Genomic DNA, 26459 nt, shown 5'->3' with positions numbered 1-26459 from the left:
CCCGCGTGCACCGATTATTAAACGCGGGGCAATCGAACGTGTAATTCCGGTTGGCTCGGCTGGCGTACGGTTCTTCAACAGGGAGGATGCAATTTGAATAGCCACGGAAATAGATACACGCGCGCGCGCACTCGCACGTACCGATGATTTTTCGTCCCGAACGCTACGAGCCAATTAATTCGGTCATTATACAACGTCAGCATCTGTGCGCCCGATCGCGTGTCTATTTCTAATTTATACCCGGATTCCGCGGTAACGCAACAACATTAACACTTGTTAGTTACCCTCTGCTTCCTCCCGGCTAAAGAGAAAGACGAAGAAAAAAAAAAGAAAAGAAAAAAAGAGCCTCGTCTCGCCGAGATCCAGAAGCCTGACCAACGATACAGGTCTTTCGAGATCGCTCGAACGCGCTCGCTCGCTCGTTCGTTCGCTCGTTCGCTCGTTCGCTAGCTCGTTCGCTCGAACCTCCGACACGGATTCTCGATTACCGTCGAACGGTATAAAATGTCGAGGAACACCGCGCAGGACCCGTACCGCCGGCAGTCTTCCACTTGAACGAAATCTAAATCGGTTCACGAGTACACTCGTTTCAGGCACTGAGCATCCGGGCATATCCGATAATCATCTCGGAACGTCTTCTTCGCTTTCGTGCAACCCCCTCCCCATCTCGAATTAATCACAAGTTGCTCGTACCGACTCCCGTTTTTATCCCGAGCATCTCGTGGTTCGAGAAACATTCGAACCACCGCGTGGATCTTCATTGTCCCTCGCACCTACGTAGGATACCATCGTCTCGGTACGAGCCAACGGCAACGAGAAACGAGTTCACAGGGGGCGCCCGACAACCGGCACGGATTCCTCGCGAAATCATCTCGGTTCCCGAATTCTCTCGTCCGTGAATCTCGATACCGAATATTTCCCCCGTTGATACGCGGATATTTAAGTACAACGCGGCCAAATGTCAAGTACTGCGTCGTCCGTGTCGAGGATCCTTCGCCGTTTCCCCCTCCCAAAACCCACCCCTCCCCCAGGTACTCGATTGCAACTCTCGGAAGGATATCCTGGTTCGTCGTCCCTTCTCTCTTCGTTTTTCTCTCTCCTTCCTTCGTTCCCTTTTTTTTTTTAATTTTTTTTACTCTCGAACGTTCCCCTCTACCACACCCTCACCTTCCCCCTACTCTCGAGTCTTGAAATGAACACTTATGAACAAACAGGCGGAGCCTCCGGAACACTAGCGTCCGCGGTAAGTCGCCACACGGGATACGATCGTTTCTCGCGTGGGCCGCGTCACTGCTTGATGGGCTTCTTGAAGACGACTTCCGGCTTGCGTATTGGACGTGGTACGCGCCGTTCTATCCTGAGGGCCCTGTTCGGGTCCGGAGAGGGCGTCGAGGCGCCCTCCAGACCCAGTGGAGTCTCCGCCACTGTCTGTCAGTTCCCCGTGCTGCTCGGTCGTCTGCCGGGCATCTGTTGCTGTTGTTGTTGCTGCTGTTGCTGGTGTTGCTGCGACGCCGCGGCCGCCGCTGCAGCGGCTGCGTTCAGTGCCGGCAGAGGTGTCTGATGACAGTGCGCGCAATGCAAGCACACCGTGCAAGCGCCCAGCTTACGGGCAAGAAGCGCGCGAAGCTTCAGGGCCGGGCCCAACTTCATCCCCATGGGGCCCGTCAGGTGGTCCTCGGAGAGAAGCGGCAACGCCGCTCCGTCGATACGGTGCTCGCGGAAGTTCTGAAAGAAAGACACGTCTGATTAGAGATTTATTCTTTAGGTTCTTCATTTAGCTTTTCTTTCTTTAGCTTATTTTATGGATCGAGAACGTGGCTTTAGGTACAAAAATGTCAATTATTCCTGGAGGAACTATAGAGTTTGTTACAAAAGGTATGCAAAGCATCAGGATCGAAATAAATAGTTGTTTGGGTTTTGGACAAAATTCTGTCCGATTGTTTGAGAGAGTACTTGTTCCTGTGGAATTATTGTAGGAAGAAATTATATAAACGGAAACTTGTTTCGATAAGAGTATTTACAGAACGGATATTTTAGAACGCGTACAATTGAAGTTTTACGAAAATAGTTTATTCTAGAACGTTTATCGGAGAATTGTATTACTCTTGGGCGTTAGTTTTATCTAAAAATGTAATATTACACCATCAGTGTATTTCCTTAGTGTAAAAGATACGAAAATATACTTTCAAAGTAACGACGTTTGCGCGGTATATAACTCTCGTAACTTGTTCACGCATCGTGAATAGCAAACGGACGATTTCTATGTTTGCACGGCGAGTGCTCGGACGAGAATCCTCTTTTGTCGCGCACTTCCGGGTATTTAAGGGTTTTCTTGCCTCAGTCGTGAAAAGTACCACGCGGAGGAGAGGCAAGAGGTTGAGGAAACATTGATTTCGCTTCGTCCGGAATTGTCTTCATCCTCGTGATCGTCACATTTCTGTTCCGATTCTCGAGAGGAGAAACATTTATTCTCGAATGTGCTACGAAGAAAAATACAAAAGTTCTCTTAGATAAAAAAAAGATCTATATAAAGTTTTCCTTATTTTATTATACATTAGAGAAAAAAATGTTTCAATTTTCTATACCGAAACACCAAATGGTGAAAAAGTATGAAACTTAATACTCAATTCCAACCTAAATTCTTAGTTTAATTTTCGCCATAAATCGCAAATACTCTTGATCCGCGATCGTATTTAATGTACGGTTATTCCATCTTTCCCCTCCGTTACGATATCTTTCACCAAATGCGATCGCGCCCCCTCAGCTTACCCGTCTCTATTGTATCATTTTACTATCGCGACACGAAGGTCGTAAATTCGTTAATTAAAGTTTCCCCATCGCGCTGTCCCGTATTCGTACGGGAACGAGCATAAAGAAGTGACACCTACGCGTTTCAACCGCGGCCGCAACGTTAACGATCCGCTCGTTTCTGAATACCATCCAGCCGACCCCCGACCCCCAGGAAACGAGCTCGAAGGTCGCGTTTCACGGCGGCTGGAGGCGCATCGCGCGCGGAATCTCGCGATGCCCGTGTTGCGGGCGCGCGTCGCCAAGCGCAACAAGGTGCATCTTCAACGACGTGGAACGCCACACGGCGCTCGCTCATTAAACCTCTGTTCCGCAGAAAGTCAGCCGAGCTGCCCGCCGCGGATAGAATCGCGATAGAGGCGGCGATGAGGAAAGGGGAGGCTGGTCTCCTCTCGGGGGGTGACGAGGAGGGAAAGACCGAGCACGAAAATGGTGGTGGGGAGGAACGAAAGGAAGAAGCGGAAGAAGAAGAGGGGAAAAAAAGGACAGACGTTTCATTCACGGGATCGGGGGGGCCGCGGACGTAATTGCAGCTGCAACTACTGCAACTTATCCGCGCCGCGCCGCGCCGCACCGCGCGTTGCACGCTTTTGCCGGCTCGGTTCGTGTACCGGCCACTCACACCGTACTACGACCGTCTCTCCTCCACTATACACGTTCGCGGAATACGGTGATTGCTCGGGTCCGCTTATGAATGAAATATTCAGCGCTCTAATGCGACTCCTGCACGCAAAGGCAGACCAGTCTTCTTCGATGCATTCCACGGGCGGGGAGAGGGGGGAAGACACCGACTGAAGATCGGGATCGTTGTAAATCGAGGTCGCGCTACGAGTCCTTGAATTTTATGGAGGAATCTCGCCATTCGCAAACGCGAGGAATCTTCGACTGCTTTTTTGCCAAGCAACGTTTCTTTATCGGAACTCGGCGAACTTTGCACCGGATTGCTTTCTAATCGCGGAATGTGGATGCAACGGACAGGATCGATTTTGTATTTATTTGTGTCGCGTTTCAGGAGCGGTGAAACGTCGAGTGTGTTGCAACTTTTTCCTTCGGTTATTTTCTTCTTTTTTTTTTTTCGTACCAAATGCACCACTACGATTCTACGAAATAGGAGTTGAGGAATTTTACGAATACGAGAGCCCAGAATCGACGAAAGTTGGTTCAAATCATTTGGAACGAAGAAGTTGTTTTATTCGTCGAGTGTTCTACGAGTAAGACTAGACTAATTGGAAAGGATCGGTAAGAGCAACTGGAAATATTTTCGAAATCAATATTTTTCTTCGTCCGTTTGCGAAACCTTGTTGGAAGTTTTACGAGCGCGTTCATTCGCGAACTCTGAACGAAGCTTTAAGAATTATACAACGATCGGCAACGCCCATTCAATCTCGCTGCTCCGTCTTTAAACGAAATCATTCCGAAGCACCTGCGATGAAAGTTAACGTTCAACGCGTCCGTTTAACAAACGCGAGAACTTTCTCGCACAGACGTTGTCTCGCGAGTCGGAACAAATGGAAATAGACAAACTAGCTGCGCTCCACCCACAAAGAGTGCATCCGACTCAGCGGATTCGTGCCGCTCGAGGGGAATACGGCACGCTTCGTACTTCCCCTTCTCGGCACGCTTCTCGGTTCGCGCAACCGAGGCGCGCTCCTAGGTGTGCGTGGCTGCGCGACGTAGGTGCGCAAACTCATTATGCCCTCGAACGCGCGATAGAACGTTTAGGTTAGATTGAACGGAATTAATTCCGAAACCGTACCGATGGATACACATTTAACGAACAACAGTTCGTGTATCGAGTACAGCACGTTTATTTCAATACAAGGAGGTGCTGGATCGAGTTAACGCAATCATCGAGAAAATATTCTCGATTAAAAAGAAATACGAAAAAAACAAAACTGAGATGTAGGATTTTAGAATGTTGTTCGTTGAATCGCAATTTAATTGAGATTTATTCGGTAGATCGATAACTTATGAAACACTTTAAATCTCGTGTAAAATATGGACATTGTTTTAATTTCTTACCAATTGGCGCGACTCGGTACCATCTAAAAACGTTCGTCGCGATTAGGACAGTCGTATCGGAAGGTAAGATAGGTTTTTTCGCGCGATCGACGTCTCGGCAATTCTGCGCATCTATGTTGCGCAGCTGCATACCACCAGCAACGCCGCAGTGTGTGAAAATGGGAAAGGGAAAGCATATTTCCATCGAGCGGCGCGAATCGAGCCTAACGCACAAAAAGAAAGAATTTGTCATTCGACTTCCTGCCGACCACTGTCAATCTCTAACTAAACTCTTGTACCCTGAATCAACGTTAGTCACAGTACAACTGACAAGATTACAACATCTGTACAAAATAGTCTATTCGCATTTACGATTCTGTAGATTTCTATACACATTACAGAGTGAACAGGAAGTTTCGTCGTTCCATTTCTTCTCTTATCCTAATATTGCCGCCAATCGCAACGTTTGCTGGAACAAATCCAAAAATACCGTACACCCAAACACTCTTCAAATAACTATATCCGAAAACACTTGCGTCAGGGTTTTTCTCCCTATTCGCGAAACAAAAAGAGGAAGAAAGAACGACTCCCACAAATTGCTTCCGTTTCTTCTCCCATTCTAATACCACTTCCAATCGCTAGGTTTCCCGAAGTAAATCCAACGACATCGTATCTCGAAACTCATCTAAAATAACTACATCCAGTAACACTTGCATCAGGTTCCTCCCTAATTACAAAAGAGAAAAAGAACGAAAGAACGACTCGCATAAATTAGTCTCGTATCTCCCACTCCCTCGATACCACCTCCGATCGCAATGTTCCCTGGAACAAATCCAGACGCCATACGTCCAAAATCCCCTAAAATAACTATATTCAGAGATACTCGCGCCAGGTTCCTTCTCTCTAATTACAAAAGAGACTCCCGCAAATAAGTTCCGCGTCACAGCTCTCCTTTTAATATTACCTCCAATCGCAACGTTTCCCAGAACAAATCCAGAGACTCCGTACGTTCGAACTCGCCTAAAATAACTATATCCAGAAACACTCGCATCTTCGCTCTAATTAGAAAATAGGAAGGGAACGAAGGAACGACTCCCACAGATTACTTCCATATCTCCACCCCTTTTAATACCACCTTAAATCGCAACGTTTCCCAGAACAAATTCGTAGACACCGTACGTCCGAACTGACCTAAAATAACTCTATCCAGAAACACTCGCTTCTCGAGTCTAATTACAAAAGAGGAAGAGAACGAAAGAACGACTCCCACAAATTAGTCCCGCACCGTGTCTCGCTTTACATCCCATTTACTCGCGGCGGACCTCGCAGTTTTACCAGCGTATCCAGCTAATTATCCCGTTCACCCCTTAACAGCGATACGCCGGCGTGGCGGCTGACAACCGGTGCTAAACGAGCTTCGTAGCAGAAACGACGACCGGGAACACGCCGGCCATCTATCACGCGGTTGTACACGGTCGACATTGTTACGAATTTCCGATAACGCCCGGTGGTGACGGTTAACGGTACACGCCGCGATGAAAACGCGCCCGTACGGGAGCCGAGTAGCCGCGAGACCGTGCTCGTCGCGGTTCTTCACGGTCGCTTCGCGTAAACGCTAATTAACTAAGTCGTTACGCCAGCTGGAAGGAGACGTTCGAGCCGCGGAAGAGGGCCGCAGGACCGTTATTAGAAGCGAATACGGGGCCTGTTTCGCGCAATTGGCCCGCATACTCGAGTTTAACGCTCCACGCTCGTAGATTGCGCTAAAAACAACGGGCCGAGTTACCTTTATGAGCCGTGGCGCCCACGAGCCGCTGGATTATGGTGCAAGATGACCGGTGCCTCTGCCGGTGAATGTTTCCTCTCCGTACACGAAGTGGTACGATCGAAGCGATGGTTTCGCGAACTTCGTTGAACTCGGAGACGGAATCGTACAAACGTCTGGACGAGTTCGTAGAAAGGAAACGCTCGGTGCACGTCTAATTGGATTTCAACGCGTCGCGTGCGTCTCCCGTGTGCAACGAATCGTTGCAATCGAATCGTATCGTCTAGGATTCGTGAGTGGACAATGTTGCTCGAATTGAAACAGCTTTGACGTAACAGTGGACGAGGTATTTAAGAATATTTTACGACGAATTACGATGCGATTCGATTATACAAGGGACAAGATTTGTTTCGGTTTTTCTCGGTAGGGAAAATAGAGAGAAGGTTCTTTTCAACTATTTTGCGTAGAACTTTATTCTACGATCGTTACAAACTCTTTGGAATATTTTTTCAAAGGGAAACTACAAATATACTGGACAAAAGTAACGTCTAAATTAAACAAATTCAGTTCGAACAACCAACGATTTACTCATGGGTAAGTTATAAGATTACCAAACGATGTCACAAATACATAAAATACTAAACTATATTACCTTCTCTCTTTCGATTCGGCTTTTAACAACTGTTATTTTTCATCAATTACGTAACCATCGATATTACAATAACAAGTAAATATTTGCAAGTGTGTATCGATAACTAAAACATTGCATCTTTTCAAGTTTGCAACTGTATTATCAAATTATAATCGACTTTTCTACTAATAGATCTTTCTGTCGTATTCGGCAACTCGCAATATTTCGTTCCTATTTCAAACGAAACCGAGTTCATCGAGAATTACCGCTAAAAGTGACAGCTCGGGAAACTCGTATATATTTCACAACTCGGAGAACACCTATAGATACTAGATACTTTCTGTGAATGTGAACTCCAATGGTCGATCGAAACTAGTTTGAAATTAACAGGACGGAAGTTGCGTATGCATCCAGTCTCTTGAATTACGTCGAATGGAATCCGAATTATATTATCATTTTGCAGCGTGTTCGTAAGGTATACGAAATTATAGTTTCTCCGTGTTTCTCGCGGTTGTAGAAATAAGTAGCGATAGTTTTTACCGCGTTAAACTTCGTAGAAAAATGGCCGAAGGTGTACAAGCGGCGCTACAAGAAAAAGGCGTTCTTTTATTATATTAAATTGCCGTTCCGAATAGAATGTTACCGCGGAAGGCAGCCTCTGCTCGCGATCTCTTAGCTGATTATTATGAATTACTGCCCTGAAATCAGGGTATCAATTATGCTTGTAAGCCGTGGCGCCCACAAGTAGCACGAAATTATAGTGCACGATGTCTCCTCGTTGATCGAACCGACGGTTTTTGCCGCGTGGTACTTCGCGAGGAAATTGTCCAGCAGCCGCAGCATCCGCGATATCAAGGTGGTCTATTTCATTAAAATGTATTTAGAGTAAAATGTTGCTCCCGGAATCGCATTTTTTCTCGCGTCGTTTGACGAGTGAGCCCGCGTTACGACGAGCATCTCGATTATTCTCGCGATTTTTGCGCCACGTTCCTTGCGAAATTATACCGTGTTCTCCTTCTTCGGTCATTTTGTTCCTCGCGAGGAACACCCGTGCCATAATTTCCACCAAAAAATGAAAAATCATCGACGTGGGTTTTATTCCTCGTCGCGAGATAATGTATACTTCCTGTCTGAAATTACAGTTTCTGAGACAACCTTGGCAATGTTGTTTAAAATGTCAGGCCACTTAAAAGACTGGAAATAGAAAGGCGAAAAGGATCAGCTGTGAAAATCGGCTGTCATGCCTGACTAAAATTCCATTTCGTCGAACCTCCGAAACAAGAGCAAAATATCCAATGGAGAATTATTTGTTCCTCGACACGTCGATATGTAGCATTGAGAACAGAACATACGGAAATTTTACACCCGACCAACAATTTTTCAAACTAAAACTTTATCTTAAAATATAACTTGACGCAAAAATCTACTTAATACTCTTGCTGCTGAATAATATTTGACTCGGTCAATCTATCCAACTCTCTTTACCTATAATTGAATAGAATAACGATGTATAACTCGAATGAATTATTATATCGATTATAATACGAACGAAACTACGTTTTCCGCTACTCGTTGGTTCTTCTTTCTCTTATTGAAAACTTATTTTCTTCGAGGTCGATGATTTTTCCCAACACAGAAGCGGACACGTTACAACCGATCGGTATGCGTGCCTTCTCGCATAAATGATAAATTCGACGCTGTTTTTCAAGAGAGAATCGTTTCGTCCCTTTCCGATATTGTTTCGAAATTTCCAGAAATAATCCACGGGCACAAAAATCACACGGTTGAGCCACGATACACACGCGTGTCAACATCTCAATGCATGACACAACCAAGAATAAATGATTTCCGAGGCCTTCATAAATCTCAAACGCTTACATACATCGTAACAGTTAGATAAGTAGCTGTTCGAACGAAAGTGTTTACGGATGTTTTATTCGAAGTTAACGATGTTGATGACAGACACAGCGAGGGTGTTAACATGTTCGTTGCTGCGTGTCACATGCTGCGTTAATTCCCGCGACACTCGTATACCCGACAGTGATGATTTTATATTTAGAAATATGGACCCGTGTCGCTTACGCGTGATTTATTATTCGATTATTCGATCGGTCTACGCAATTGGCCTGCGCGAACTTTTCATTTGTACGTAAATAAAAAGAAAAACCTGAACCGCATTGAACAGGATCGTAAGAAATGTACCCTGATCAGTGACGGTGAAACTTTTCAAACTGTTCCTCCCTGACTGCACCATCGAAAAGAAACACGTAGCCCCTTCTCTCTCAGCGAAGCCAGCGTTGATCAAAGACGTAAAATGTTCTGGGACCAGTTGACACGGGGTCCTTCTTCCCAAGCACATATTTAAGAAAAGAGCATCCACGCGGATACTCATCTCGGCGCATACATCTCATTGTCTTCGGGCCGGAATACAGGCAGAAGTTTTGTAATCTCACGAAACCCCGAGCCAGCCGTGCTCTCCGTGTGGTGCAGCTGCAGTTGCAGCGAATATATCATCCTCGTGTTGCACCGCGGGCGACCGCGGCCCTCCAAAGCCCCAGCCACGAAGACAACCTATATTTTCTCCACCCAGTTCCAAACTCTTAAGGGCAAACGCGATCCCAGACCCGGTCCGGCATCAATTATACCTTCCACAAACACGCTCTTATCTCTCGCGCTTACGAGCAAGCGTGAACTTCGAGTGTGCGAGCTCGAAACACGCAGCGTTCGATAGTTTTCCGGGATTGTTGTTTCCCGTTTGAACCGTGCCTTCGGTTTTCGATCGATTTCGAACGAGTGCTCGTTAGAAAATAATTTCTCTTCGATCGACGCCTTCGGAGAGAGCGATTCTCGCGTGCAACAGAAATCTTAAATCCTCCGATCGGATATTTTAATAACTTCCTTGGGGAAACCTAGAACGAAAGCAAATCTGATCCTCGGAATTCGTTCGAGGAAATTGCGAATCAATTTTGGTAACGAAGAAACGACCGTACAGCGTTGAGAACGGTGTGTAAAAAGTGTGGTGAAACGTTTCTCAATATTTCAGAATCTTATAAATTGTACAACGGTAGATAGATGACAAGTTTGTTTGTAATTGATTTTTCGTATTTCATTCGAAAGCAATGCGAGAGCGACGTTGTATTTATAAGAATAAAAGAGTACAATTCAAGCGAACGAGTGAAAATTATTTCACTACTGTGTTTCTTTAAAATTCTTGCTACTTATTCAATACCTATCCGTTTCAAAAAGAAGAGTTTCTTTTATTTTATCTAATAAATATTCGACTCAACCACAGACTTCGCGTTGTTCGAAGTTAATCCGACTATCGACGGAGAAACAAGAATTAATTCGATCGACCCCACCTAACGCAAGGATATTTCTTTATAGCAGTTTGTAACGCGAATGCTCTCGTTCGAGCCATTCATCTCCATTAACACGAACTGGGTGTTCCGTGAAGACGACGAAAGGAGTAAGTTCAGAAATTGAAAAATGGAAACATAATACGAGGAACGTTCAACGTTCATCTCTGAAATCCAAAGTTAAAAGCATATACTTGTTCCGAGATTGTATTCATATTCAGTTACGTTCTTGTAGTACATTTCATTCGAGCACACTGAAAACAGAACACCCGTACGTCAAAATACCATGTTTCGTTCGAACCATTTAATTTTGAGGATAATCATAATTTATAGCAGAAATTGTTTTCGATTTTACTTCCAACACGAACAATGTTTTATTTCGTTTCATCTTGTTCTCCCTATTGCCTTAAATCTATTCGTATTGCTATTACAAACGAATTAAAATCACCGTAAATTATTTAACTTGGAGTACAATTTACATAGATACATATTACTTTGTACTATTTTTATATATTAAAAAAATCTTTGTATCTGTCCTCGTAGAATTATAGACGAAAGGAAAAACCACGTTTAAAATCGTCTTACAAGTATCTATAAATTGAAACATATATTTAATTTTTATTTATAAATCACTGATTCAACTAAATCCGCTAAACTCCATTTCGATACCATTGCAATATTAATTAAATAGAGAAAGAGAGAAATATTGGCCCGCGACAATGTTTTTATCGGCTGAATCGGCGTCGGTCGAGAACTCGTTACTAAAATTCGAACAAAAAGTAAAAGTGCAAGGAGTCCGTGTATACGATAATATTCCAAGAATTTTTCATCTCGAGGTCGTTCTCATTCCAGAAATAAGAATCAATTCGATCGAATCAGCCAGACCCAAGAATCCTCTGAAAGTGTTCGCCAAGTGTTGCTTGAGCGTGAAAAGGATCGAGGATCCTCGAAAAGTAATGGCCTGGTTCTTACTGAGTTCGAATTCCTGACCCCGAAGGATCTCGAAGCTGCGGTTATAACCTCGGAAGAGCACCGAGTCGGAACAGCGTCACGTTAGTTGTTCGCGTTGGAGCCGAGGAATCTTTCCTCTCGGTCCATCGGTTTCTGTGCCAAGAAAAACAGTCTGTGGAAATAACTTGCCCGTTGCAAAATCGAGCCTCAATCTCCGGGAACGAATTTATGGAATGCAATAAAGACACTGCCGGTATCCGTCACGTATTAGATACTGCCTTCCAACTTACCTCCTAGACGCTTTACGAACAAAACGTTACATTGTAAAGCCGCCTTTGCTTCCACGGCTTGTTAAAAAATTTTAAGCGTTCATTTTGTACTCGTTCACCGTTTATTGCGGCTCGCTGGTACATTTCTGCGATGCGTAATTCGCGTTTCCTGTGAATTGTGCAACGTCAATTTAATTTTAGATCGATACACGATGATGTTCAATTTGCAGAGCTCTCGAGTTTTACGAATTTGTTATCCAGTCCTCTTGTTGGAAGAAATGTAAAGAATCTCGTGTGTAATATATATATCGAATAATGAATATTTTATGACACTTCGAGCAAATATTCTCGATATTTTATCGCGAATGAACAGTAATTATCGGCAAAAGTGCATCGTTTCCTCGATTATACGAAGATTAGATCGAAATAGGTACCGATACTGGTTTTCTACTCGATTTATGGCATTGCTAATAATTTTAACAACACTCTGTGCGCATTTGCTACACATGAAATGCGTTCGGTGTAAATGACGATGATTTACAAACAACTTTTAAGGAACTGTCCTTTCCCTGCAAAGCGTACGAGCAGCGTCTCCGCATCGGTTCCCTTATTTACGACACGTAAAACTTAATTATTCGACGGTTCTAAATCATCGCGCATCGGGTCTAGGTTAAGTGTCAGGTGTCCCTCGGTAGTGCAATAATAAAAGTCGCATCTATGACATCGAGGAGCCCCTACTGTTCCTACACCTGTTGTACAACTACTTGACGAGTTAATGAGAATAACGCTTTACGATACTTTAAAAATTCTACGGTAGTTAATTGATGACAAGTGACGTTGCCTTCTAGGAAACGATCCAATGAACGTTACTCGAACGGAAGTTTAATATTCCGTATAATTGAATATAAATCATGGAAGAGATTCGAAGACTGTTATTGAGTGGTTTTCTTCGAATCCAAGAATTCTTAGTTGAGAAAGATCCGATTGTCAAAGAACAGGTTGTCTTTCGAAATCTATTTATATGTCAATTTACCAATTTACTTATAATGCATCGTAAATAAGATAGAATTGTAAGAAAGATTCTTGCAGCTCCTTCCGGTTCAAAATTTGGTACATTTTAAGTATCATAGTTTAAGCGATTTAAATTTAGTAGGTATTCGTTATAAATGTTCGAACGACAGTCACGAAGAAACTTCTTTTTCGGAGTCGGCTTTTGCGGTACAAACTATATTGCACGTACGAAGAGAATGGATAAAATGTGCGTAACATTTGAGCTTATAACCAATGTTATTCAACGCGGAGAACAATCGTAGTCGGTCGATACGAACGAGATTTTTCGAAAACTTACAATCGCTGTTACAACATTTGTTAACGCTACTGTATCCAGCTGCTGCATTCGCTCCAGGCTGTTATGCGCTTATAGTAACGCCTTATACGGAATTGCAATATGCAAAACGCGAGGTAGGATGAACCGATGCTCGGAATTTACGTTTATGACTCGCTGTCAAGTTGTACACTACTGTACAGGCGATTCAGTTTGTAGAAAGGAAGTCTACTAGTTGTAGTTTCATTCTTCCTAAAGAACAACTACTCGAAAGTTGGCGGTAGAAGAAAATTTCGAAATAAACTACGAAATAATCTTCCGTTTCTAATGATTGTCGAGAATAACGGCGATTAGTATTCGACCGTCCGACACTTGAATCTCTGGATCGTTTGAACTCTGGATCTTTGGAACTTCGAATCCATGAATCGGTAAATCTTCGAATCTTCCATTCGGATCTCTGAATCGCCGACACTTTGAATCTTTCTAATACCTGCGTGAACTTTCGAAGAAAATACTTCCTATTTCTCAATTGATCGCGGCACGAGATAAAATATTTTCACGTAGAAAACTTTGCTGACAATTTGTCGGCGTCACCCTCGAACGCAAGTTTTAGTTTCACATCGAAGATTCCACGCGCGCAAAGAAACCGTAAATTCACATGGAATTCCTTTATGTAACGATGCCCCATGCTAGGTAATTCCATGCCCGGAATTTGTGTCGAACAGGTATCAGAAATTCCGGTCACCTTCCACCTTTCGTTAATCGCGACCTTTATCTCGCGTGTAACTCGCAGCGGGGAACTTTACATTTTCTGACCTTTGTTAACGTTTGAACGTTTCAATGGAAAGTATTGCGCGTTGCCTGTTATCGTTAATACACCTTCGAGGAATTGACTCGATGAAAAGAATTGAACTCGAAACATCGGAGGATCCGAATCGAGAGATTCGGGGAAATCTTTGCACGGGAACTCCTGAAACTCCAAGAGTCTGACTCGTCATCGTTGTTCGAACAAGTTTCATGCAAGGATCGATATAGTTCTTAATACCAGAAAAAGATAACACAAGAAACGTTCTAACGATATCGATCGGCAAAAGAAGGATTCCTTTTACGCATACGATTGAAATTCTGTACAGAGTTACGTCGCCTCGAACGTTTTGTTTGAAAATTGAAACAAAGTGTTCACGAATTATCGAGAAGAAGCTGATATCGAATACCACGACTTTACAAGTTGGCCGGTTACGCGGGTCAACGTTGAACGACTCCGTTCATCGTCGAAACATGCACTATCGCGCAGTCGCCGTAATTTACGCGACGACATTATAAATTATGTGGTATTAATTCGAGTAATCGAGCTCGATAAATCATCGCACTCAATGTTAACCCTGTCTTTAAATTCTGAGGTCCTATACTCTCGTGAATATTCATATTTCGATTATTTATAGCGGCACTGACGTCAAATATACAAGAGTACGTTTACCGGGATATATAGGTACCGTTAAAAAAAAGATTTCTATCACTTCGGTTAAGTAAGAGTAGAAATATCCGTCGTCTTTGAATCTCCGAGAAATCCACCTCGCCTCGAAGATATTCCACGATCTTGATACAGCGAAGGCATTATACCGCTCCGTTTTATAGAATACAGCCACCTGAAGCTGTTGACGCGTAGACCTTGCGAACATACGGGCTGTCACAGAATGAAACCATCGAGCTGTAATCGTACATCCATTCTCACGAGTAAACACAAGGAATCTCGTACGAACGTAGGAATACCCCAGGCGTTACATATACATTGTACACAAGAATTCGCGGAAGTCCGTGATGAAAATATTTTCGTACGTATACATTTTATTAGCCGTTACACGTACCATACGAAACAACGTTCTTCGAGCATCCTCGCGACGATGCTCGATATTTTCACGCGATCGATCTCTGAACGAAAAAGCAGTGCGTTCAGCGTTTCGTCTGTCCATTGATCGATCGCGAAATCAGATTCTACGATCGGATCACGCAAGAAATTCCTCCCGTCGGCGTACGGTAAATCTGATCAGCGGCTACGCCACTGTGCAACAGCGAACAAGAACCGGTGACCTGCCACGCCCTGTGGAGGTCGTCGCGCGCCTCTCCCGCGGACGGCCGGCGTACCGACGTCGACCGCGGCGTTCCGACGACCGCTGGGCACCAGCCTAACCAGATCAACATCGCCCCGCTGCTTCCCGCTACGCTCCGTCTCCCACTGTGCTTCCGTCTCCACCTTTCTCCTCTCTCCTTCTTTCCCCTCTTTCGCCGCACTCGTATCGCTTTTCTCTTGTTTCGTTACTTCCATCGCCTCTGCTGCGCTCTCATTTCCTTCCTACGGTGCTGTTTATCGCTGCCCTCATCCCTCGTTTGCCTCCTTTTTTCGATGATACATTTACGCGTTCCACTTGCCGTCCCTCGTCGCCGTCCCCACCATTTCTATACGTACACACGTATTTTCTCTGTTTATACCTGTGTCGCGTAACGAATTACCCTCTCCAGATCCTCCAAGGACTTGGGAACACATTTAAACCCCCCTCCCCTTCCCCTTCTTTCTCTTCGTGCCTTCTTCGTATCGTTTTCGATGCGAGCCAGTTTCAGATAATTTATGTTGTTATTACAATATCCACTTTGTGTCTTCCTTTTACGGATTATTCTTTAAGATATATTTCGCGCAACGATGTTCGCTGAGGGTTTTCAATGGAACGATGAACCAGTCGTGAAATCATCCAACTACCCCGCCCCTGCTCTCCGTATCATTCTCGTCGCGTGACAGTTTCGAACAATTTATGTTGTTATTATAATATCTACATCGTGCCTTCCTTATACGGATTACGGTTCGTACACCACTTGCAACGATGTTCGGTGAGAGTTCTTCTCAATGGAATGATAAAACAGTTGTGAAATGAAGCTGCATTGTATTTTCCTTTTATCTCTCGTTCGGGATATCTCATTGTATTTGCGAGAAGATAAACCAGAAAGGAAGAAATAATATTCATTGCGTTCAACTGCGACCATAAAGGGACTGAGGGGAATAACCGTACAAAGGGATAAAATCTAAAAATTTTTTTCTACAATTTTCCAAAGTTTAAGCACTCGTCGAATATTAAAATTTCACGAGATACAATCAACTTTATCGATTCGAAACGTCGAGAGTACATTTTCCGGTTTACTGTTCATTCGTAAATTGTCTTCGTGTTGTAATTAAAAAAAAAACTGAGAAATATTATGTTAAGAATGAAATCTTCAATTGTAAGTGCTAGCCATTTTATTACGACTTATTATTTTACAAAAAGAAAAGCTCGAACGGTCGCAATTTTGTTATAAATTATTATGCCACGAAAATCTTTTCTGCGGGACATTTTGAGCGATTGTAACCTCGACAACGACGAAACGCACCACGAACGAATAATTAAAAATAATATTCATATTTTGTGATCTTTTCTTTTTTCTTTTACGCTCCGGAGCACGAAGTTTTAACGCGTTAATTTATTAACCTGAAGATAAATTGCAAATGTAACCTTACTTTTAGACTTGGCATTCCCGGTTGTCCTTAATGCCATTGGCCTCGTAAACAAGGATTCTTGGCATCTGCGTGTGTATGCACTTAGGCTATGGGTCTTTTATTGCTGTCACCGGTTGCAAACTAATGTCCAAGGATTCCGTAACAATGTCCTCACGGAGAAGTAGAAAAGTTACCTTTCTTCCAGAAACAAGACCCACGTGACACACCTACGAGTGGAGCTATTGCTGATCTTGGACGGGTGATGACCATGTGAACGATACGCTCGGCCAATGAGACATTTGTACAGTTAACCAATGCCTAAGAATCTCGGAACAATATACAAGGGAAAGTAGAATGTGTCCCTCTCTTTGCTCTTCTGCGCATAAATTGACACGCCTATCGAAAAACGTATGCACCAATCGTTTGCGAGCAATGTACACCAAGAGTGCATCTGACAATTTGAGGAAGAACTCTCGCACCATTGAATAAACGTTAGAACTTATCGTCAGTTGGGATATCACGATACTTTGAAGAAACGCACATCTATGATATTTCAATTCGTCGATCGCGACATTTGGAATACGACGAGCTTTCAAAGTTCGCGCATAGCTGATCGTCTAAGATAATAGTAGTTCGTTGAACGGTGCAAATGTACGTTTCAAGACTTTGTGAAACTCGTCTTAAATTATTCGATGAAGTGAAATTCAAAGAATCGTTCGCAACTGGTATCGATATGGAAGTCGATCGACGATAAAACAATCTTTAGCGCTACGAACTACACGCTGAATCACTGTCGCAGAAGCGGTCAGACACGTTCAGCCAAAAACGAATGATAACTCTCGGAGAATAATGTCTTTTGGAGTCGTGCAATCGTACATTTCGAGAGATCTCGCCAAGCACGTTCGTGGGTACATCGTTTCAGACATACACTGTTCGCGCACACTTACGCAAATGAAATTAGCCTCTTACAAAGCAGCACGATCGACTTTCTTCGTCTACTCTGTTCAACTGCTCGTGCAAGGTTCACGATGTACGCCCAGGAAATTCGTTAATAAATTGGACCATTACGCGCGAGTACACCTTTCCTCTTCCGACACGCCGCGTTATTTCTTCAGTTTCCGTTGTCGATATTTTACACGAGTTTAATAAGGTAGTTCCCTCCACCTGTTTCTTAACATTTATTTTTAGAAGATATTCCGTATTCACCCACGTTGCGCGCTTTATCTTTCCATTGCTCGAACGAATACAGGCTTTTCACCTTCTTAATCTCTTCCTTCTCCGTTTCTTACCTTCGTTCCGTTGTAAACGAGTTACTTAATTTTGCGTCTTCAGGTTTACACTTTTCCACTGCCACCTTTCGTCCATTATTTCTTCCCCACCTACATCCTTCGAATGAAGCGTCCCTCCCGCTTCTTTCTCTCGCTTCTTCCTTCAACCTTTTTGTTCATCGTCGGTGGACACCAGTTTCTCGACTTTTTCTCCAACGATCCACCTTGTTTCGAATCACCGTTCCGTTTGCACCGATTCCATCGGATATCACCGAAATCTCGCCCCTTCGTTCACATTTTTACGGCTTCTTCTCGTCCTCTCCCACCATTCCATCTTCGGTCCCCAACCAAAAGTATGTCTCGCCGTGCCGCACCCATTGCGTCGCACGCGTTCAAACGATTCCCCTCCGTTCTTTATCATCGTTTCTTCTACCCCGGAGGAACTCGAGTGGAAATCGTACTCGTAGTTCCTCGAGTGCTTCTCCTCGGTGCGGAATTGCGGACGTACGGTCAACCGAGCGAAAGCTGGAGAGTTCGAGGGGTCAATCGACCGGTCGGCGACATATCTAGCCTTCTATCTTTTCTTTCGGCGATTCCACGAGTCGTAGCAATACATCTAATGCACACGAAAGCGGAACAAGTACCGATCTTCATCTACAGAGAGCCAGACATTCTTTACTCCGCTTGATTCGAGAGTTCTCGTCTCGATGGAGCATCGTTTAAAAATAGAAACACGCGTTCGGAGCGTTTACGATTCTCGAGAGGATAAATGTATTTCCCCTTGATCGGATCACGATAGGGATGAACATTTTTTTAAATTACAACGGTGGTTTGGGTGAATTGACACGATAGAATCGATCATTCTTCTTCGTTGTTCCTACGAGAGTGGAGTATCTTTGACGAATCTGGATTTGTGCCTGTACTACCAAAGTGTAGTATAAAATACGTGTCATGGTAAGAAAGCAGTTTCTAGCATGTTTACCTAGCCTTTCTAGATGTGTACCTAGCCTGATACAATGTGGGCATAATCGAATAATTTTTATTTCTCGTTTTGACTTTCTTTTACATCCTCGTCCGACGAACACGAGAAACACGTTCTTTTCTCTATTCCTATTGGTAAAAAAAGAATCGAAGCAAATCGGAGTCGATAGCAGGCGTGCTGAGATTACTATTAGACTTATTAAAGTAGCAAATCGCTCCTTGTCCCCGATACGTAGATACCGAATCTAAAAATTTTTATTTCTCGCTTCGACTTTCCTTTCCGTCGTTGACCAACGATCACGGTTTTCGCTCAGTTACTGTTGGTAAAAAATCAAAGCAAATTGTAGTCGACAACAGCTCGCTACACGGAAGACAAGCAAGTGCAAAGGGTTAAGCCCTGTTCACGCGTACGCGCATCCGTCCCGGAGTAATATCCCCCGCGTACTCTTCTCTGTGCTCGCGAAACGCAATCAGCCGCACGGCCACGCCCAGTTTATTGCGCGGACGAGAGCTTCTATTTTCCGCGCGAGTTTTACCCTCATTGCGTCGGGGTTCGTTAAAACACTGTTATCTCCGATTTCCTCGGTCGCGAGGGCCCTTTTGTGTTATTTTCAACGCACGGCCTCCGGGGGCCTGCGGGGCTCACGCCCAGCTCGTTACGCGGCCATATTTATTCGCGTTTTAATTATTATTTTGCTCCGCGCACGAAACGATATCGAGCTTAGCGTAATTAGAGCCGGACAACTCGGCTAACCGTGAATTAAGCCCGATGAGATATAAAGTTATTTAGATAGACTCTTCCCGGTGAATCGTGTCGCAGAGGAAGTCGTGAAGAGTGTCGCGTTGCCCGAGCACGAAGAAAGAAACCACCCTGGCCGTAATCTTGTTCCGTTGCACGAGTTATTCGAGCTTACGGATAGAAATTCTCCTATCGAAGCTTCGACCTCAATTCTAGATTCTGACCTCCGACAGGACGTCGGAAACGTTTGAACGTTCGAAACAATTTCTTGCGTATCAACGTCGTATAAACAAAATACACGATATCGTCGATAGGAGCGTTTCGTATGAATGCTATCATTGGGTCCTCTTAGATTTATTAACACTGATCGATAATAATCTACATCGACAAATGTAGCTGAAGCAAAGCCTTGGAAAGAATTTTGTACTCTTGTCGAGAATGAATATTTAGAAGTATGACGAGAGAGCACGGGAAAAAAAAGAAAACACACTTGAATAGTCAAACGGATCGAAAATTTTGAAATCTAACGTATCGATTCAATTAGTCGAATCTTCCCATTGATTTACTTCGACGCAGTCGAGTGATAATTGTAAATCACGTCGAAGACACCGGAATCTAAATTGAACAAAATTTGCAACGCGAGTGATCCTGGACGATTTACATTCGATGGCGTAGATTTCGGTTCGGCTGATGGCAGATACTCGAAGTAACCAAAATCCAGCAACCGCGCAACTTTGTTAAAATTCCTGTTCCATTAACGACCGGCTCGGTGTCGTTGGTTGATTCGTTGTTACCGTGGACACAAAGCGGTGGGAGAATTGTTTTCTGCGGCGGCGACGACACTCGAAATTCGCATCAAAACCACCGTGGAATAGACGCACGGACGAAAAAGCTCGAGCCTCGACGACGAGCGTCCTGGCGGATTACGGTCGTGTCCCGTGTAATTGAGAGACATTCAGTGTGCATTAGCACTGCCGGCCAAGAGGCAGGCAGGCGTATTAATTGCTCATCAACAATAATGAACGGTTTGTAAGCCGATATTAGCATAACTAACAGGTTTCTCGGTAATGAAGCCACGCTCTCTGTCACGACGCCACCGGTCTCTTTATGTCTCCGGACCCCTTCTTCGTGGACACGGACGGGGTACACATCGGCCGGGATTCTCGATACGCGAACAGATTTCCCGTACGGGAACCCGCTGGAGTCGAGCCGGGACGTGGTGTCGTTTTATTCGGAAGAATTCGGAAGGTTCGGGGGAGATAAATGTAAACCGATGATCTCCGCCGATTGGACGCTTCGATACGGAAAGCTGAGCGATAAGCGGCCGTCTCGTTGAAATAGGAATGCAGATCGAGTCGTGTTTCTCGATTTTACGTTTCCTGCGAAGCGGCAGCACCGTGATAGCTGGCCTCTTAATTAACGAGACGCGTTCTTCTTTTTTCTTCTTTTTCTGGTGTTTTTTTTTCTTTTTCTTTTTTTTCTTTGGTTTCTTGAAATGGCCTTTTTCCCCGAGGAATTCGAAAGCCGAGTTTCAGATTAATTTCCGTGGAAAGTAATTAACGCCGACACCGTCGATAAACAAACCGATCCCCGGCAATTGAATTATTATCAAGCGGTGGGAAGTCGTTGGCCAATTTCAAATAAACTTTAATTATTATAGCCACAAAATTAACGCGTGTTATAGAAATAAAAGAAAGAGAGAGAGAAAGATAGAAGTAACGTAACGACGAAGAGAAACTCCGACGATAGCCGAAATTTATGTCTTCGGATAAACTCTAGACACCGAGGAGAAACTTCGCGTCTGGAAATGCAGAATTAAATTATAGTACCTTGTTAGCAGAGAGTTAATCGTAAAATAGATTTATTCTAGTGTTTCGTCGAATCAGTGCACACGCGCGTCTTTGTGTTTTAGTGCTGTCGGCAAGGCGTTGAATTTCCTGCAACGAAAATGGTCGTTCATATAACGCCGTGTACCTTTCGGAGGATCCTATGGATTAATAATTTAGGTTGTTGAGTACGGTAATTGATGTGGTATTTCTTTCGTCTCTGATGTTCCATTCGTTCTCGCGAATTGTTAAAATTACATTTGAAATGTACGTCAAATACAATAGTACTTGTGCAACCGATTCCCTGATTACGATACGAGCAACGTTAGAGATACCTTAATTTACACACGGTTGTAAGTTGCATCGTCAAAATTTCCGATCTCTCGAGCGTAAAACGCGAATCGACGTCAAGCATACGCAGACCCGTTCTAATAAAATTCTTATCGCGGACGCCAACACTTCAGTGATTTCACCAATATTTATCGAGCACCTCGGGAGATCCTGCCCAACGGAACCAAAGAAGAAGAAGATCTTAACCGCGTCCTTATCTCTGTTTCGTCGACGAGCAAAAAGAACCGTGCTTTAGAATTTAAATTGCCACCGATCGAAGCTGCTATCAGCAACGGAGTCGTGGTTGATCGTGTCCGCTGCCAATGGCGCCACGACGCTATTACGATACAGTAAGAAGAAAATTGCCCGGCCCCGCGATACCCTCTTAGATCGTGTCTCGAGGCGAGATTTCGGATTACTTCGGGCTATCTACGGCTCTGTAAAAGTCGTTTCGAGGAATCGATAAGCCCTGCCACGTGAGCGGAATAAATTGTTAAGGGGGACCATGACCGGTAGAACAATCGGAGAAAGTATCGGGCCAGGGTGAGCGAAAAATGTGCGAAAGGTCAGCCCCGATAACGAAATCGTGATAGCTGAGATGGATATGTATCGGGTATTGCGTCCTCGGACGATATAGCTACGAAGTAAGTTCACTTCGAAGCGGTTCAACGGAAACAGACTTTTTTTCAGTAGACGAAACGGTGGCTACCTTGTACGAACTTTGTCATCTTACGAAGGCTCGAATATTAATCGATCGTCACCCTGTTGCTGTACCTTGGGTATGTTGGCCAGTGTCTTTGAGAAACATGGGTCAATGTTGCTCGATCGGACGAAAATAAAAAAAGGAGTAAAGAAAGTCGACTCTGGTTCTTCGAGTCGGTCGATTTTCTTCTCCGTCGTGAGAAATGTTTACGAGTAAATATATAATTTCTTGCTCGTATCGTTTTTGTTGAATTTTGGAAGGATTTGTTCCGAGTATTACAACGAGGCAAGAGAAATAATAAATAGTATGTAAAGAAGTCTTAATTTAATACTCAACTATATATGATATCTGTTAGTCTCGTTTATTCGATGAAAGATCTCTTCAGCTCCTTCGAGCCATTGCAATTGATCCTGTTGCCATTCTTCTGAGAAAACGTTTACGAATAAACGTTAAATTTATTTTAAAAAGGGGTGAAAATTAATTTGTACACCCGATAGAACGCAGTGCTGTTTCGAGAATAGTACAATATACTGTACTGTGCGTGCGCTATTTATAAGTAACCGTTAAATTTATTTCAAAACTGCCGAGAATTAATTTATACACCCAATAGAACGTAGTACTGTATCGAGCATCGTATAGTGTACCGTTCGTGCAGGTGTACGAACTCGTTGGACAAAAAGTTTAATATATCTAAAACGTCAGACGTGTCTATTAACTATACTGTGCCCGGAGTCACTGGTTTCACCAGCCGGATTCTTCGTCTCGAGAGCGATAACGTGCACAGTTCCGTCACTGTGCGTATGTCGGTCGCAAAATAATCGAACGACGATCTACCTCCGCACCGCGCTACCATAAATCCGCAACGAAAAGCGTAGAAAGAAAGGACTCGACCGTGAATATGTGCGAAATATCCGTGCGAGTCGCAAATGCAACATGAACATTGAATCGCACTAGTCGGGAAAATTGAAACATCTCCGTTTCCGAATTCGAGAAGGTATTTCGCATGCTTTCGAGGAAATAATCGAACCAATTTTCTTACATTTCATTCTTCGGCAAAAAATGCCAAATCTAAACAAATTAGTATCAACTCTTGCGACACCAATGGTTTAGGCGACCGCGGAAAGAACTGTCCGGGTCCAAACAGACCCGTAACTTGACCTCGCACAAATATTTCAAAGGAAGATTCCATTACCGAACAGCACTTCTCTTCATTTTTAAGAAGAGCTGTTGTATCAACGATACAATTGAACGATAGAAAATTTCCTTTCTCGAGGAAAACTATTTTTCTTAACTTTTAGGGAGACTTGGTAACAACGATATAATCGAACCGTGGAAACATTTTCCTTTTCAAGAGAAATTATTTCTCTCAATTTCTAAGAAGACCCTGTACCAACGGTACAATCGAGCGATGGAATGATTTCTTTGGGTCCGAAGAGACCCAGACGAGGCACGACGAGAGTTAAAAACTCACGAGGTCTCGCGAACGTTACGAAACGAGTGCGATCGGTTCGATCTATTTAAAGTCAATGGAATGTCCCGGCGATTCGACCAATGCAGCTCGCACGAACCGCCGCACAATGAAAGTTGTCACCGGGTGTACATTGGGTATCCCGGTGTCTCGATTCCACCCCCAAACGCGCGCGTAGAGGGGGAGGGCACGAAGAACGGAACACGTGGGTGGTTACACTTTATTACCCGGCATTGTTACAAATTGCCGCCTCCGCGTATTGCTCGCGAACCGGCGCATTCTATTATTGGCTAAACCCCTGATAAATGTCTGTTTCTTACGCGGCGCGGTCCTTCGCAATAACTCGTTATTAAAGTGCGGTTCGCGATAAACTGGCGCCGATAAATCGGCCCGATTCGTACCGCTCGCAAATCGTATTTCCCGGCTGTGCGCGCACCGAACACTCGGTGAATCGATGAAACCGAGTGTCCCAGGGGAATAACCGATTTTTTTCACTTTCATCTCGCAATCGCCACGGCACGAGCCACGAGTGGCTGGAAAGTGCACTACGCCGTGAATATGCTCGATAACTGGAATCTAGCCTGCGACTCGGAGAATTTTATGCATCGCCAGCGGAACGAACCGGGAACCTATCGTGCAACGAGCGCACGTACCAGCCGTGACAAAGTCAATTCGACCGATTTGCACTTCGTTGCAATTATTCTAATAATATTTTTCAGTTCAGTTTTTATAATAGGTACGTCGGTAACGGTCGATGTATCCTCTTATCGGGGGAAAATACGCGTAAAATGGGGAGGAAAACGATTTACACGGAAGTGAGCTCTCCTTTGTGAATTATCTTTCGGTGATGATTCGTGACAATTTACCGACAGCTGTGGTTTGACGTTTGACGTTTGAGCGAGATGTGTAACGAGAACAAGTTCTCTCTCGAACGAGTTATCGCAGAGATAAACTTTTTTCATTTATTCGTTCTAAAATACTTCACTCTATAATCCAAACTCTGTTACTCGACGAATGATACATAAGTGTTGTTTATTTTTTATTCGTCGATCATTATTCGCGAAGTCGACGAGTCTAGGAAACAATGACGCGTCGCCAAGTAGGGAAACGGATCTAATACGTGTTACAACTCGATCAAACTCCGGGTTCGCGCCTTTATGGGAACCATATCGATATTATTCGAATGCGTCGCGATTGTGGAAACTTGCGAATCGAGCGAGAAGATCCGTTTCGTACGAATGGCCGGTTCGAACTTGCAAACGCGCCTCTTCGCGTGTTTTCGCCAAAAGGTACACAGAACCGGACGAACCTAACGCTGTTTCTGTTACGATGATCGATAACACACAAACAAGTGTTGTAGACACGACACACGCGCACGATCAACGGGCCAAACTAGCCTCGAGCGCGTCGTCATTGATCGGTCGACGTCGACGATTAAATTCGTAATGCTTCGAGGTTCGCGGTTTGATCCTTGGCCGAAACGCAGGAGGATGCTACCTGGCATCTCGAACATTTTGGAGCTCGTTGCGGGAATCGGGTACTTGGAATCGTTTCCTCGGGCTATCCGTGATCGATCTACGAAACGATGACACGGACAAATATTTGGATGCCAAGGTCTCGCTCGTATCGGAAGAGTGCAATATTTGTTTAAGTCTGTGAGTCGCAGAATGCATCGCTTGGTGCAGCAAGTGCACTCGCACTTAATAAAGTTAGGAGAAAATTTGCGAGAAATACGCTGAGATTGATGTTGGTATCGCACACGTGTCCGATGTCTAAATAGGTAATTGAAATTCCATAAAAACTCAATTGCTGATCTTTGACCCGTTGAAACGCAGCGTTAACTTCGCGTTACCATCGCGAAGAAACATTTCGATTCGTTGCTTCGGAATTCAAATCGCGTTCGAGTCGTATGGAAACATCGATATTAAAAAATGAATACGCATTGTGCGTACGTTGAAAAGTAATGCAACACCGTAAAATATGCAGAAGATTTGATGAATCTTTGCGTCGGAAAGTAGCTGTAAAACTCGACAAACAGATGTTAGGCGAGTTTAAAAAATTCTACTACCAGAAAAACACCGATATGATGAATCACTGATCGGCAGAGCTTCGCTATAAAATATCGCGATGTGTCGAACTTAAACGAATTTAGATCTGGTCTCCCTTGCATACGTCCATCAACCGAGGTTGACTCATCAATCATGAATTACCGATTCGACAAGCACTAATATGTACATCGTCTCGGAGAAGTTTGATAAACACCATAGATAGCTCTTCGAAACGAAATGTTACCTCACCAACGTTGCTATTTATTTATTTCCGCCACGGCGAGTATTCGTGTGGCGACCAAGATTAATGAACTCCTTCTAAACTCTGACGCAAAGAAGTACTTAATCCTTTTAACTCCGGGGATTCTGAAACTCGCTATTAATTAATGAAGACAAAGTGGGAACAATTCTTATAAATAAGTAGATAACTTTGCAGTACTGTTACATTATATCCTCACTTTGTCTTGCCAT

At 44.0% G+C, this 26459-nt stretch overlaps 1 protein-coding gene across 5 annotated transcripts in view; it reads right to left on the bottom strand.

The window, feature by feature from the left end:
* Positions 1-1040: 1040 nt before the first annotated feature.
* LOC143147569 (uncharacterized) overlaps positions 1041-26459 on the bottom strand; it is a 274942-nt gene continuing 249523 nt past the window's right edge. For all 5 annotated transcript variants that reach the window (XM_076312922.1, XM_076312923.1, XM_076312919.1 and 2 more), the window contains one exon: positions 1041-1725. In XM_076312922.1, coding sequence (XP_076169037.1) covers positions 1432-1725 — 294 coding nt within the window. In that variant the 3' untranslated portion in view covers positions 1041-1431. The remainder of the gene's footprint in view (positions 1726-26459) is intronic.

Source organism: Ptiloglossa arizonensis, chromosome 5 (assembly GCF_051014685.1).
Source record: "Ptiloglossa arizonensis isolate GNS036 chromosome 5, iyPtiAriz1_principal, whole genome shotgun sequence".
Classification (NCBI taxonomy): Eukaryota; Metazoa; Arthropoda; class Insecta; order Hymenoptera; family Colletidae; genus Ptiloglossa; species Ptiloglossa arizonensis.
Note: the sequence above shows the minus strand (reverse complement) of the source record. Positions and strands in the feature narration are given on the sequence as shown.